The sequence below is a fragment of the Delphinapterus leucas genome, chromosome 17, assembly GCF_059928025.1.
Source record: "Delphinapterus leucas isolate spDelLeu-1000000601 "Yukka" chromosome 17, BTC_Dleu_Yukka2, whole genome shotgun sequence".
NCBI classification, from domain to species: domain Eukaryota; kingdom Metazoa; phylum Chordata; class Mammalia; order Artiodactyla; family Monodontidae; genus Delphinapterus; species Delphinapterus leucas.
In genome coordinates, this window is record NC_143145.1 from 38015382 (window position 1) to 38032317 (window position 16936).

Genomic DNA, 16936 nt, shown 5'->3' on the forward strand with positions numbered 1-16936 from the left:
ACTTTTGTTTTTAACCTGGACTTTATAATGAAGAAAGGTGAGATAAAATTTACCTTTGCATATGTTTTTTTCTCAAAGTTAATTTTCTCCCCATTAAAAAAAACTTGGAAAGTAGGCATTACATGAATATGCAATATAATCACTTTTCATATAATTGTCTTGCCCTTAAAGCATTTTTTACTATTTCCAACTTTCTCACTGCCTCTTATCTAACTGCCCTTTCTTTTTGCTTTCTACACTCAAAACCAAAGGAAATACAGTAAAACAAGAAAAAGTGATCCCAGTCTTATTGCTATGATGCTAGATTGCAGGCAACAGTGGATGGAGAAGGGTGCTGTGGTATGGCCCCAATGGAAGAGGCCACAGCAACAGTGTCTCTAGGTGTCTCAACCAGGAATTAGGGTGGGGAGGGGTAGAATCAACCACTAATCTAAATAACCCACCTCAAATCTTAATTAATGGCAACATTTGAATCCTGTAAATAGTATAAAAAGTGTTTCAATGTATAAATGTTTTGATTTGGGAAAGATATTTTTAAACATGTTGAATGTAGGTACTCTTGAAAGGTCAACACCCATGAGAGCAAGTATGTTGAACTGCTATATCCCTAACTCCCCTAATAAAAGGCGGGAAAAATTAAAGAATGAATGAATACTAACTGGAGTTGAGATAATATAAATATTACTTTTCATGTAGTAATAATCAATATTTTATACTATTTAAAGTGAAAAGTTAGAAAGCAATGATGATTAATGAAATGTTAAGAAAATTAAAAAATTTAGAAAAATTGATAAAATTTTAAAGGGCATTAACATGGTATCTTAAATGGGAGTGAAATCCAAAAGGGAGGGGATATATGTATATGTATGGCTGATTCATTTTGCTGTGCAGTAGAAGCTAACACTGTAAAGCAACTATACTCCAATAAAAATTAATTTTAAAAAACTCAAAAAAAGGGGGCATTAACAATAATTTTGGTTTTCTTTCATGAATACATGTTAAAATAAAGAAAGTTCCTCATGGATGCTAATGAACAATTAAAGAGAAGAAAATAAATCTAAACAGAGCTTCCACTAACATAAAAAATTTTCCAGACTAGACTAGAAAAAATTCAAAATCAGAAACTAGTATTTGCTATGCAAATATAATGTTAAACACTAAATCTAAGAACACAATTATTTAAAATATTTGGCTAATTTTTATACTCTTTTTAAAGATATATGTCTTAAATTCCTTTTGAGCTACAGAAAAGGGGAAGGAAAGAAATACTAGTTTACACATGCTAAGAAAATGTCTAATAATGTTTGCACTGATTTAATAGTTTCTTAAGAAAACTGCTATTACCATTGTGATAATCTGCTCTTAACATTTAAAAATTACATGCATTTTTACTGACTTTAAAAATGTCACTTAAAAGAACTTGCTTAATAACGTATTCAGATATTTTGTACCACTAGGGAAAAAAAGGTTCTAAACTTCTAAAACCCACTGGTATACAGTCTACCGTTCATCTTCCGTCCAGTAAATGACAGACGTACAGCCCTGTCCAGATATAACAGGCACCAAATAAGGTACTTGGAGTTAGTTCTGAGAAGGAAATGGTATAATAATAGGGAAAAAAAGCAATGTAAGGAAGAATCATAAAAAGAATGACAAAAGCAGTATGGTCAACTCTTGATCATTCAATACATGTATAATTTAACAAGCATATTCAACATCCTACTTTGATTTTCTAATGCTGATGGTAAAATTAGTTTATATTCACAAAACCAGAATGACAAATAGCATACTCAAGTAACCCAGAAACAAATTATAGTGAAAACCAGTCTGTGATTTAAGAATACATTATATTTCATTTACAAAGTGAATGATACAGAGGAAGATGAAAATCAAGAGTTGACTCTATGGATAGTTCAATTCCTTCTCTGGGTTCCTGTTAATGGGAGTTCTGTAGCATAATTTAAAAATGATTTCTTACAGAAGGAAAGAAGCCAGAGCAATTACTGAAAGGGTCCTGCTTGCTGATGGGTCGAACCAACAAGGTGCGTCTGTTCAGCTTGTCAGTACAGGAAAGGAAGACACCTCCACATTGCCCCAGAGACCAACACTCTTCCCCAAGGCTTGAGGTGATGGACAGGAGCAAAGAAGGTGAAAAGACAAAAAGCAATAAAAGCCATAAGCAAAAAAATCTAGATAGTTTTAATTCTGCTCAAGTTTGCATAGGTTTAGGTTTGAGCCACTGCTAGGTATGGCCTCTACCTGGACCATCTTCTGCAAAAGCATTGTTAATGGAAGTAAACAAAAAGTAGTTGCTTTTAATGTAAATGACTACTTTTAATTTATAATAAAGAACAATCCAACATGAACTCACTTATGAATAGGAAAAACTTCTAAAAGGTCAACATAATAATACATTAATGGTAAAGTATATTAATAAAAGCAATCCTACCTTTGTGTTATTGAAAAATTTACTTAATTGCTCTAACAGGAAAATGGATACAAAACACAAGCAGCTTAAAGGAAGTAATAGTTTTATTTTATAATGTAATATTGGAAGAAAAGGTCAAAAAGAATTTACTGAGCTCTAATTCTTGTAACCATTAGTCCCGTTGCATGAAAGAACAAAGAAAAACAGTTTATAATATATTTTTAAAAAATCATAATTACTAAATGAGTCTCACCACAGGTTTTTCTTTGCACTGTAGAAATACTCCTTCAAAATGTCCTGACTGCCAACCTTCCCCTGGCCTGGAAAACATAAGTTCACCTTATCTGTTCTCTTCAATTTTTCTGAGTTAAAAAAATTGAGCATATATAACTATTTCAAGTAGTTCTGATGTAAACAACACTACACTGAACTAAAACGTGGATCTGACAATGCAATCAATAGAACAATTTACATTAGCACCACACCCTGGTAGTTCTTCAGAGAAGCATTTGTCTTAATGATAAATTCTAAATTTACGAAGGTTATTTTTCTTTCTCACCCATGAGACTCTAAGGTCCATAAGGACATGGTTTATGTCTATTTTTGTTAAACACTAAATCCCTAGTGCTTAGCATAGTGCTTGGGACATAATATGCATTCAGTAAATATTTTGATTAAATGAATGAATAAATTATCTAAATATTTAAAACTTACATAAATTTAACAGTAAAATCATTGATAATCTAGAACATAAATTGTAATATTCACATAATCAAGAAATTATTTCAGCAATAAAATAAAATTCATGTATCACTTGCTAGGATCATTTTGATACAGAGATATACCATTCAGAAGAAACTGAAGAGCTAACCATTCCATTATCAAAAATCAATTAATGATTCACTGTTACTACAACAAAAACAATTATCATACACTTGGTAAAATAATACTATTATAACAGGTATTAATATAAACCCAACAAAATATTTTGACCATCACAGTTATGACATAATTTTTTGGCTATGACAGAGTTGAGAGTTATTTACATGAACAATATGATATGTATAATAAAGAATGAAAGTTCGAATGTTTTTAATGCAGAATTAGAAACCCGTTAAATAAAAAAGACTTTGGGGCTTCCCTGGTGGCACAGTGGTTGAGAGTCTGCCTGCTAATGCAGGGGACACGGGTTCGTGCCCCGGTCCGGGAAGATCCCACATGCCGCGGAGCGGCTGGGCCCGTGAGCCATGGCCGCTGAGCCTGCGCGTCGGAGCCTGTGCTCCGCAACGGGAGAGGCCACAACAGTGAGAGGCCCGTGTACCGCAACAACAACAAAAAAGACTTCGTCTTTTAGAGTATATAATGCATCAATAAAGGTACAGAAACGTGTACTTCTGCAGACACTTAATTGCTGAATGAATAAATATTATGAATCCAGGAAAAAAAGGACTGTAAGGCTGTTTCTTTGCCAAAATACTATGAAGTAGAAAATATGATGCTGTTTAAAAAATAATTTTACAAAAGCATGTGTGAGTTTTATGGTATGTGAATTATATTTCAGTTAAAAAAAACTCAATTCCAGGGTAGTGTTATAAAACAAAAAAAAATCTCCTAAAAGCATTCGTATTTTTATTTTGGAAAAATTAATAATAAAATTGCTATATATCTTTATGAAAATATCTAAAACATTACTTTTTTACTACCATTACTTATTATTATAAACAAATCATATTTACTTATAATCTACTTTTGATAGAAATTTATTAGGAAGGAAAAATGTGATTCTAGGAATATCCACCACATGTTCATTAATCATCTGTGAGATAAGAAAAGTACTCAAAGTTGTAAGGAACATGAGATGCTGCTCCATTTCAATCTATGGTATAGGGAATGGATGAGGAGTATTCATCAAAAACCAGAGCCATTAACTGTGTCCCAGACATCTTGGCAAATATACAACATGCATAACAAATTGCGAGGTGATTAGTAAAAGCAGCTTATTTCATTTAATATGGCAGTGTGGATATTTATGAACAGATTTGCCTTCTTAGAAAGCAAAACTTTATTATATTCCATATATGAATGAATACCAAGTAAAATGAACCAATATATTTCTTAAGAACCATCTTTGGGAATATGTACAGTATTTTTTTAAAAATTAAGGAATCAAATTAAAATATAAAAATTCTTTTATAGACTTTGTTCAAGGAAAATATAGCTTTTCCCATATTCATTATTCATTAATTACCTGCTTCTATAGTGATCAATATTGAAACTTTCTATTTTACATTTCACTTTGGTGTACACATCCTGGACATCTATGGAAGCACTGAGATCTTCTAGTTCACTGACCATACAAAGTTCTGCAATAAGAAGCAAATATTAATATCAGTATAGGGTTCACAATCAATATTAAAACTTTCTATTTACATTTAATGTTAGCATGTATATCCTTGACATCTACAGAGGGACTAAGACTTTCTGTTCATTAACCACATAAGATTCTAAAATAATAAGGAAAATTAATATCAGTATAGGCCTCAAAATTAAGATACGATGCTTATTTCAAAACAGGGGAAATCCCAGTTAATGTATGAAGTGCTACATCTAATATCAGTCAACAGTCTTTGCAATACATTTAGTGATATGACCAATGAAGAAATTACCTCATGGCTTTTGAAGTGAATTTTGATACAAATAAGACAAAATTTAGGTATTATAGGCAACATGTTAGTATTACTAATAGAAATCACTTGAGTTAGACTTAATGATTGATTTAAATGCCAATGATAAATAAAACTAAGTCTCCAATTTCTTCTAAAAATAGTGTTTAATAGTTTATCTTTTCAGTAGAAAAGTAATCCTGTACCTGTGCCTTTATTTTCAGGATCTGGAGCAAAGAGCTTTATAGTAATTTTGGGGAGCACCCACTGCATCCACAGACTAACACGACCACTGGATCCACCAATATTACTTGTAGTTTGTTCCAAGGTAACAGAATCGGAGAATGGTGAATCATCAACTGCTTGTACAGAATCTCCCTGGGATGAGGAAGAACAACAATACTTTGTAACATAAATAAAAATAACTAAAAATGTATAATTTAAAATCTGCAATTACTGCTTATAACTTATCATATATGATAATGCAAATCATATAAATGTTTATACATAATGCCAGTAATATAAGCATACACTGATCATATGGTTTTCATAGTTACAGTGTACATGCATGCCATTCCAGTTCCTCTAAATGAGTTAGGATCATACCAATGAGTATTTCCTTATAGAGTAGCTATAGCCAAGGGCCAAACTGGGCTCTATTTTTGGAAATAAAGTCTTACTACCTCACAGCCACATCTACTCATTTATCTATTGCCTACGACTACTGATTAGCAGAGTTAAGTAGCTGCTTTAGAGCTGCTATGATCCACAAAGCCTACAATATTTACTATCTTGTCATTTATGGAAAAAGTTTGTCTACCCCTGCTATGGTGTATTTATGTATGAATATATAATAACCATAGTAAAACACAGCATAATCACCGTGATTTAAGAAACAGCAAAACATTCATCACGCCTCACATATTTTAATATTAAGGAGACATTTAAAAGCAGATTCGACAACAGATTTTTTAAATGATTTATATGGTTAAAAGTCTCTTAATTAGAGGTACAGAGCATGAGTGTGTGTGTGTGTGTTATGGTTATCTTTACAGAAATATATTTGGCAAATTATACATATCCTACAGAAAGGTACAATAAAAATGATAACAATGAAACAAAATTAAGTAAAATGAGCAGGTTTTTGATAAATACCTCTTAGCTCAACAAATTTTCCCAGGTTAATATTCAATGTTTTGCACATTTGAGATGGTATTATTTTGTAATTTGATGTACTTCAGAGTGTATCTCCAGCCCAATAAGAGGCAGCTGAAGCCCAAGAATATAACCCTTGGATCACAGACCTCAGCCCAGAAGAAGGGAATCTTGCAGCTTCAGAGAACCTGCCATACATGCTGGCCCCAAACCTTCATCAGAGCATAAGCTTATTCAGTTCAACAAATACATACTGAATTCTGGATATGTATAAGGTCCTAAATTTGGTACTAATAAACTTTCTGTAAAAGGTCTGTTGGGTTGTTTTTTAATCTTTTAAGCAGGTGAAAATAAATCCTGGTTTGAAGATGAACAGCTTCAGTCTCAAAGGCAGGAAGAGATGGTGCCAGAGATAGTGATCACTCACTCATGTATTCTGTTCTTTTAGGATTAGCTACCAAGTATTTGGGTTTTTTAAATCCCAACTTTGCTGTCCATCTAAAACCTTCAAAAAAACTCCAGAAGCTAAACTCATTCTCTGTGAACTGATCAAATACACCAGAGCATGCTTACTTTTTTAAAAGATGTATATATATATTCATGTACCAAAATGTTCATTGCAGCTCTATTTACAATAGCCCGGAGATGGAAACAACCTAAGTGCCCATCATTGGATGAATGGATAAAGAAGATGTGGCACATATATACAATGGAATATTACTCAGCCATAAAAAGAAATGAAATTGAGCTATTTGTAATGAGGTGGATAGACCTAGAGTCTGTCATACAGAGTGAAGTAAGTCAGAAAAAGAAAGACAAATACTGTATGCTAACACATATATATGGAATTTAAGAAAAAAAAATGTCATGAAGAACCTAGGGGTAAGACAGGAATAAAGACACAGACCCACTGGAGAATGGACTTGAGGATATGGGGAGGGGGAAGGGTAAGCTGTGACAAAGTGAGAGAGAGGCATGGACATATATACACTACCAAATGCAAAACAGATAGCTAGTGGGAAGCAGCCACATAGCACAGGGAGATCAGCTCGGTGCTTTGTGACCACCTGGAGGGGTGGGATCGGGAGGGCGGGAGGGAGGGAGATGCAAGAGGGAAGAGATATGGGAACATATGTATATGTATAACTGATTCACTTTGTTATAAAGCAGAAACTAACACACCATTGTAAAGCAATTATACCCCAATAAAGATGTTAAAAAAAAGATGTATATATATTTAAATATTAGTTATATGTACTTAAGCTTAGTTTGATAGGCAGCATGATGTATTGAAGACAGTATGGCCATCCTTTGTTCCAATTACACCAAGCAAAGCAGAAAGCTCACTGCTCGTGATGTTTTCATCTAAATGCTTTTCCAAAACTAAGTGGCCCTAAATCTGCTAAAATTGAAATTCCTAGAATTTGAGAAGCTATATAAAAATTCAGGTTTCTGGTTAGCTGTCTAAAGTAACACATCTAATGAAAAGCACAAACTAATCCCAGAAAAAGATACATTTTAGAAAGTCAAATTCAATAAAAGACAGCATAATGTAGTCAGTATGCCTTTCTCTATGGATTGGGCCTTAGAGCAGAAGAATTCATAAATTAAATTCTCCCTCCAACACTTAGAAGAACATTATAATCCCAAGAATGGAAATTGTAGGGAAAAGACCATCTCAAATCAATGAAACCTTGATTTTTAACACTATTAAGTATACTTAGTAGGAATGCTAAGAAAACTGTGGCTTCAAATTTAATAAGCAAGCACTCCTGAGAAAAAGTTTTACTCTCCTTCTTCATGCAGTTTCAATTTTCATTTTGGATTTACAACACTTGGTGCGGTATTGTTAAATATGTTTGTGCATTAATTTTCTGCTCTATTTCTAAATCTATAGCAAAAATTGAGCCAGAATTGGAGACGCTGAACTATTTTCCCACACCTCTTTAGCCAAGGTCTAAAATATACAGTTCAATTTTTTCACCATTTTGTCGCAAATTGACCAAAATACTGAGTTTATTATGCTAGCTGAATTTATCTTTGTTCATCTGGAAGAGGAAACACTTCAGCCCTTCATCCTTGGCCTGCTTCAGAGCTCAGGGATGATCATACTTTTGGCCACACTGCTACTCTCCCTTATCAAAATAACTCCAGCATTCTTTTTCAATCACAAAACTTCCCAAAGGTCTAAACACTTCCACTGCTGTTTGTACTTAAGTCAACGATAACAAGTGGACTGCTGTGGTTTCCACTACCTTTGCTCTCACCATTTCAATGTGAAGGGTGGGAAAAACGAATAACTGTTTTTAAGCTCACTACTTAAGCCTGCCACTCATATTTCCCCTTCTAGCACCACTGAGATCGATATTCAGGAAGCTAGAGCTATATCCACTGAAAAGTATACTGCTCCTTATCAACATGTCAACATAAAAAGAATTACTCGTAGTTTAAAGTATAAGTCATCCAAGGATCATATAAGCAAATACTTCTCTTCTACTTAACACAAGCAACTGTTAAGAGCATACTTTTTTAAACTAGATTCATTTATGGTGAATTCTTTATTGTCGAAATAATTTAACAATAATAGTTCTTACCCAACTCAGCAACAAATACCTTAAACAGTGTTTTTAAATTTTATGGACTTTTGGAATGCAAATATTAATTAGAAATTTAAACATACAGATACATAATATAAATAAGCACAACAAACGTAAGGTGACCTCAGATAAATAGGTTATATTTATGCAATAAAACTATTTGCATAAAAAAATAAGCCAATAATTGACAAATTAGAGACATTTTCCAGCATGATTATTTTGAAATAAGAAAAGCATGACAACAAAATATTGTGTTGATTCATATGTGAAGGCTAAACAATAACCTGCTTTGATATATGTATTATATATGTATGTTCTTTCAACAGCTACTCAATTAATTAGATGATAATCTAAATGCTAAGATTTCTACATTTTGAATAAAAGTTTCTCCCTAAATGTTGAAGATAAAATCATTTAAAGATAAATATTTAATGAAATAAGTCTATTTTGAGGAAGAGATTTAAAACTATTAAGAGACAGCCTTAAAATATCAACTGAGTAAAAAAGTTCAAACTAAACTTACTTTCTAAAAGGTTGTCTAGAATAATAATTTGAGGTAGATTGCTGCTTAGGTTAACTGCACTTAAATCCCTGAAAAACTGACAATAGTTTTGCTATAGCAGTTGATGCCAAACAACTTCACTTTGTTTTTTTTTGAGATACAATTGACATATAATATTATAATAGTTTCAGGTATAAAACATAATGATTTGATATTTATATATATTGTGAAATGATCATAGTAAGTCTAGTTAACATCCATTGTCACACAGTCATAAATTGTTTTTTCTTGTGATGAGAAATTTTAAGATCGACTCTCTTAGCAGCTTTCAAATATACAATACAATATTATTAACTTCAGTCACCATGGCATACATTACAACACTAGGGCTTATTTATTTTATAACTGGAAATTTGTACCTTTTGACCACCTTCATTCATTTTTCCCCCCAAATTTTCACTTTGGATTTAACTGAAAATAAATGCATTTTAAATAATTACTGGGGACTAAGAAATGAACCACTTCATGCTGGATTGTTTTCTGGAAATATATATATTTATAATTGAAGTATAGTTGATTTACAATACTATATTAATTTCAGGTGTACAATAGAGTGATTCAATATTTTATAGATTACACTGCATTTAAAGTTATTATAAAATACTGGCAATATTCCATGCTATACAACACAGCACATACTGGATTTTTTTTGAGAACTAGGCTGCTGAAGTAATTTTAATTCCAGAATCAATAAAATATGCAACTCGAATTTTGCCATGACCCTCTAACCTCCCAACATTGTTGGTTAATCTGTCAATTTTTACCTTAGGCTGAGTTATAAATCAATATTCTAGCATTCACTCAGCATTTTATATTTTTCTAAAGCTTTAAAATTATTTCTTTAAAATGCTGTGAATAAGGATGACATTATCAAAGACATTATACATATATACAAGAAGTTAAAATGAAAAAATGCTTAATGGTTTGCCTAAAATTACAACTTAATTGGAGGGATTTAATTTCATCAACACAATATAGCTATCCATAATAATTGTCCTTCCTACATGACCTTTATGGAATGTACTGAAAATCCAGAAGTTCAAAATAATATTTTATATAATTAGAACAGCTTCCAAAAGACTTAACAGGGCTTCCCTGGTGGCGCAGTGGTTGAGAGTCCACCTGCCGACGCAGGGGACACAGGTTCGTGACCCGGTCCGGGAGGATCCCACATGCCGCGGAGCGGCTGGGCCCGTGAGCCATGGCTGCTGAGCCTGCGCTTCTGGAGCCTGTGCTCCGCAGCGGGAGAGGCCACAACAGTGAGAGGCCCGCGTACCGCAAAAAAAAAAAAAAAAAAAAGACTTAACAGTTTATGTACTTGACCTTATAAGGGAAATATGTGAATGTGTATGTATTTGTGTATTGTGTATCTATTTGCTTTGTTCACTTGTTATTAAAACAAATCATCAAAATGTTAGCACTTTCAAAGGCACTTTTTATTGTTGGGCTATCTTGTAAGCAAAATGGCATAAATATTTCAATGAACATGATTATATAGTGTTTCACTTTCCTGAACATCTCCCTGAACACAAATTTTTGACAACCTTAACTAGCTGAAATACAGTGAAATATGTTCTACAAGTGGACAGGTAAAGCCTTACTTTGGGTCTATGATAAGAATTAGCATGCCAGAGACATCTTGTTTTATACCAAAATTTTTGCTCACCCTTCTATGTAATACAGAATTTTCTCTGGGAAGCAGCAATGCAGTGATGGGCTAAATTTCCCAGTGTACCTATATATTAGGTGTATACACATATCCATCCCCGAAGTTAAATATTATAAATTCTGCTAAAGATAAAGGACTAAAATGCTTAATTTTTTTTAAAAGCTGAATATTATTAATCTAAGTATCCAATTTAAGAAATTAGAAAAACAACAGAATAAACCCAAGAAAAAAGAAATATCTATCTTAGCCTAAGTAGTGGAAAAACGTTACCCTTGAGACTTTTAAACACATCTCTGGGTTACATGTAGGTTTGAGGGCTTGATTTCATACTACCGAAATGTTTCAAGAAACATCTAGCTACGAAATTAACAGTAAAGGGGTCCCAGGCTAGTGATGGCCCTTGGAGTCCCTCAGAGAAGGAAACACAGAAAATCCCTATTGGGGAACAGGCCCTCATACACTATGCAAGAGTCTCATAAAGTCGCACTAGTGAAGAACTCCCAACAGAAGAGCACATAACACATAAAGAAACAGTCTACTAAGAGCAAGGGTTAAGAATACAACAGTAGGATTAGAATCTCAAGAAATTCAGATAACAGATCTGATAAATAATATAAAAGAATTATGTTTAAAACAACAAAAGACATAAAAACAAACAGAAAAAATAAACTCAATATATGCTTTTATGAATTCATATCAAAATATATTTGTAGTGACAATGAATATATACATCTCTATGCCCTGTACTATAATAAATCAGATTTAATTTCGTCAAAGTGAGTTGACTTCCCAAATTGTTTAACATCCATATATTAAAGAACAATGTGTTTAAAACCTACTCTGTACCAAGCACTATTGTTTGGTACAGAGTACGTACTGGTTACTCAAATTAGGGTTATCCTATGATGATAAATATAATAGGTGACGGGTGATAATAGAAAGTTTATAGTTCACATCCAGTATGGCATTGAAACAGTATAATCATTATTTAACACTGTTACTTCTAAACCAATATAAACCTCTCAGTGTAAATCATTTTACCTCCAACCCATAATGTTTGACTTAACACTTATTGCAGATGAAAAGAATAGTATAAAAGTACAACTAACGTGGGAACAGAAAAAGTAACAGTGTCAAATTTTCAATACGTCTTTTGCTATTTGAACAAAATCTGTTAGTGCTGAAACATGCTAGAAGGTTTCCTTAACAGAAAATTATTATCAAAAAAGAAAATTATGTTCAACTTGAAAATATTGCCTAATATTTAAAAAGTTAAGTGAAATATTTATTCAACATATTACTGGAAGTCTTAGCCACAGCAATTAGGCAAGAAAAAGAAGTTAAAAGCAACAAAATTGGAAAGGGAAAAAAGCAAAATGATCTCTGTTTGCAGACAACATGACCTTATATGTAGAAAATGCTAAAGATTCAACAACAAAAAATTTTAGAATAAACGAATTCAGCAAGATACAAACCCACATCTGTGTTTTTGCACAATAACAGTGAACAATCAGAAAAGGAAATTAATAAAACAATTCTGTTTATAATAGCATCAAAAAGAATAGAATACTTAGGAATAAACTTAACCAAGGAAGTGAAAGACTATAAAATATTGCTAATAGAAATAGAAGAAGACACAAACAAATGGAGAAATGTCCCATGTTCATGGATCAGAAGACTTAATGTTAAAATGGGAAGTTATTGTTTAACAGGTACCACATTTCAGCTGGGAAAAGTTTAAAAAGTTTTGGAGATGGTTGACGGTGATGGTTGCACAACAATGTGAATGTACTTAATGTCACAGAAGGGTACTCTTAAAAATGGTTTAAAAAGGTAATTTTATGTTGTGTATATTTTACCAGAATTAAACATTTGACATAAAAACATTAACTGGGACATAAAGTCATAATTGCACAGTATCAAAAGACAGTGTATTTGTTTAGCATCTATAAAAATTATGTTTATTAGTTTCATTTTATACAGCCTGGGCTATCAGAACGCCATAAAACATCTTTATTTTACCATTAAGTATTACTTTATCAATAATGAGTAGTATAAAATTCATTTTCTAGGAATACAGCAATACCATTGTTGGAGTTGGGAACCTGGAACAAGATGCTTGCCTATATTCCCTTTATGATGATGACATTAGTGTATTTTGTCTATCCAGTCCTTACCTCTTTTCTAATAATCTTCTAAGTTAAAACTTCTTCTATATGCAAAGAATGCCTAAACTAAGACACAGTTTGGATGAGGTATGTGTTACACACAAGTGCCTTTTCAATTAGGATTACCTTGTTGATTATCATGGGAATATACAGTGACTGTGAGAATTTCCACACAAAACATATTTTTCTAGATAATAAAACAAGGGGGAACACTTCTCATATCATTTTGTGAAGACAGTGTGATCATGATACCAAAATACAACAAAGATATTATGTAAAAGAAAAGTTAAAGGCCAGTATCACTCATGACTATGATACCAAAACCCTAAATATTAGCAAACACAATCCAGCAAGATATGAAAAGGAAAATATATTACATCTAAGCTGGGTTTGTTCCAGAAACACAAGATCAGCTTAATATTTGAAAATCAACCAAAGTTACTAGTCACCTTAAAGGAATAAAGAAGAAACAAGTACTGAATATATAATCGTATCAACTGAATAAAAGTGCTAAATAAAAGTGCCAAATAAGTGTACTCCTATAACAAAATGGTCAAGATTTCTAAAAAGAAAACTAAAATCTTACTGAAATTAAAGAAAATACAAATAGAGGAATGAGCCACATTCATAGAGTATATGGACAAACTATACATACTCAGTTAATATTTGTACTAACATATTGAGATGAATATTAACATTATCCCCGCTTTTAGAGATGATGAAACTAAATCACAGAGGTTAAATAATGTGATCATAAACTGCAGAGATTAAAAACTCAAGTTGTCTGATTCCAAAGTGACTTCTATAGATTCCATTAACTTAGAATCACACTCAGATGAGCTGGACCAGTCCCTACTTCGTGTGACACTAACTTCAAGTCACTGCATCTCAATTTTCTAGTAAATGATCTTCCAACAATCCCTTTCAATAGTATAGCTGTAAATTGATGGAATTAAGAGAAACATCTTTCTCACTTGTCAAGCTCTGCAAAATTATTATACCAAAGTCAGAGGAAGGCAATTCTTAAAGCTGACAAAGTAGAGAGTCTATGACAAAAAGTGGGAAGCAGCACACAGAATTTAGCTAGTTTTCCCCAGGAGAAAAAAAAAATACACCTTAGAGAAAATAAATTACTAGCATTCTATTTTTCTGTTTGCAAGGTTACTAGGGAAACTAAATAAACGACTTCTAATTTTCACTTTTTTCCCTTTAGTACCACATTTTTTGGCAAAACTTTGAAATATGCTTGAATACATTTAGGGATAATATTAAATGCCATTTTAATTCTATACCATTCATGCTGGTACTAAGCAAATCTCATTAAAATGACAGAAATGTGCTCTTCTGAGTAAGAAAATCAGTACTAAATAAAGTATATTTAATGATTCTGCATTCACTTTCCTCTACCCCCTAATTTCTATACCAAATAACTCAGTTATCAACATATAGAGCTGGCCAAAAAGTTTTTTCGGGTTTTTTATAATATCTTATGGAAAAACCCAAACGAACTTTTTGGCCAACCCAATATTTCAACAGGTAAAGAAAAATTAAAATAGCATTTCTGGTATTAGTTTTGAAATGGTTTGTCAGGCACAAGTCATATAAAATGCATATAATATCTTCAGGGAAAAATTACTTCATTAAGAGTTAATCAACCTTTATTCACCAATGTTCATAGTAGCGTTATTCGTAATAGCCAAAAGGAGCAAATAACCCAGACGTCCATCAACAGATCAATGGATAAAAATAGTATGCTATATACACAAATGGAGTAACACTCAGCCATAGAAGGCATTGAAATTCTTATACATGGATGATGTATAAAACATTCTTCTTACTACCTGGATGAATCTCTAAAACATTATACTAAATGAAATAAGCTAAATGAATACTTACGATTCCTCTTATATGAGATACCCAGAATAGGCAAATTCACAGAGACAGAAATACAGTAGAGGTTACCAGGGATGGGGTTGGGAGGATGGGGAGTCACTGTTTCATGGGAAAAGAGTTTTTGTTTGAAATGATGAAATAGTTTTGGAAATGGATAGTCGTTATGGCTGTGCAACACTGAGATTATTCATTTAATGCCAGAAAATTGTACATATAAAAATGGTTAAAATGATAAATTTTATGTAACTTATATTTTACCACAATAAAGAAAATTTAGCAAAAAAAGTTACCAATGATATTGCGAATCTAATATAATATGTACAAGGCAGAATGAGAAAAACAAAGATTCCAAAGACTAGTTCTTAGTACTCAATGATGTTAAAGAAATTTAAATTCAAGTAACATGGCACACTAAGTTGAAATGAATGTTTTCCTTTTCTACTACAAAAGCACTGAAATTCTAGATAAAACACAAGAATTTGTTTTAATACATTAAAGTGCTGTGTATCTTTTCTTTGGTCTTGCAGACCTACTCTTCAATCATCAATACCCTCTCTACCTGGGAGGCTAATCTATGCGAACAATATGTACAAATATTCTTGTCCTCTGGTTTCTGGTCATTTTCAGCTAATGAGGAACATGGCAGGAGATAGAAAGGAGGGAGGAGAATGAAGTCAGTATTATTCCCTGTTCTCCCTGCCCGTAAGCCTATTTATGGCAAAAACATCCCAGCGTTACTAGCTCCAGGTACTGTACTATCTCCTGTGGTTTCCCTTCCCAGTCAACACCTTTGTCCTTAAGAGAATGTCATCTTTTTCTAACTAATATAATAGTTAAACTTGAAATAAATAAAGGGAAATCTCAAGATGTCAGAAATGAAGAGGAAACACAAAGTCAGGATAACGACTGGGAACTGAGTCATTACAGACTCAGTTTTCCATTATAGATTATTACAAGATATTGAGTATAGTTCCCTGTGCTATACAGTAGGTCCCTGTTGTTCACTATTTTATATACAGTAGTGTGTAGATGTTAATCCCAAACTCCTAATTTATCTCCCCCCCATCCCCTTTAGTAACCATAAGTTTGCTTTCTATCTCTGTGAGTCTATTTCCGTTTTGTAAATAAGTTCATTTCTATCATTTTTTTTAGATTCCACATGTAAGTGATGTCATATGATATTTGTCTTTCTCTGTCTGACTTACTTCACTTAATATGGTAATCTCTAGGTCTCACTGCAATCCCACTCCTGGGCACTTCTCTGGAGAAAACTCTAATTTGAAAAGATACATGCATCCCAATGTTCATAGCAGCATTATTTATAATAGCCAAGGCATGGAAGAAACCTAAATCAACAGATGAATAGATAAAGAAGATGTAGTATATACACAATGGAATATTACTCAGCCATAAAAAAATGAAATAATGTCATTTGCAGCAACATGGATGGACCTAGAGATTATCATATACCATATATTTAAATTTGTATGCAGACAGTTCTGTTGCTTACATGATAGTGTTGTCCACAGAATGTCTTCTTATAATCAAAAGATTATTAGTCAATGATTAGCAAGAGCAAAGGGATGCTAGAGCTTCCTGGGAATGCCAGGTCAAATAGGCCTAAAGGCCTATTGTGGATTATAACAAAATACATGCATAACCTCTCCACACTGTCCTCCCTAGCCCCATTCATTAAGTAGTTTCTCCAGTAAGAGGACACGGCTTTATCTCCATTCAGTCAGTAACACATTTAAATATACAGGAAACTTCATGAAAATTAGAAAAACATTTTTTAAATGGA

General features: G+C 32.7%; 1 protein-coding gene across 14 annotated transcripts in view; it reads right to left on the reverse strand.

The window, feature by feature from the left end:
* The window catches only part of VPS13B (vacuolar protein sorting 13 homolog B), a 795150-nt gene that overhangs the window by 375813 nt on the left and 402401 nt on the right, over window positions 1–16936 (reverse strand). For 13 of the 14 annotated variants that reach the window (XM_089898526.1, XM_089898529.1, XM_089898532.1 and 10 more), the window contains 3 exons: window positions 5298–5469; window positions 4677–4791; window positions 2682–2748 (listed from right to left, as the gene is read on the reverse strand). In XM_089898526.1, coding sequence (XP_089754652.1) covers window positions 2682–2748; window positions 4677–4791; window positions 5298–5469 — 354 coding nt within the window. Of the gene's footprint in view, window positions 1–1978; window positions 2121–2681; window positions 2749–4676; window positions 4792–5297; window positions 5470–16936 lie in introns of all 14 variants that reach the window. The other variant, XM_022584711.2, reaches the window with a different exon arrangement.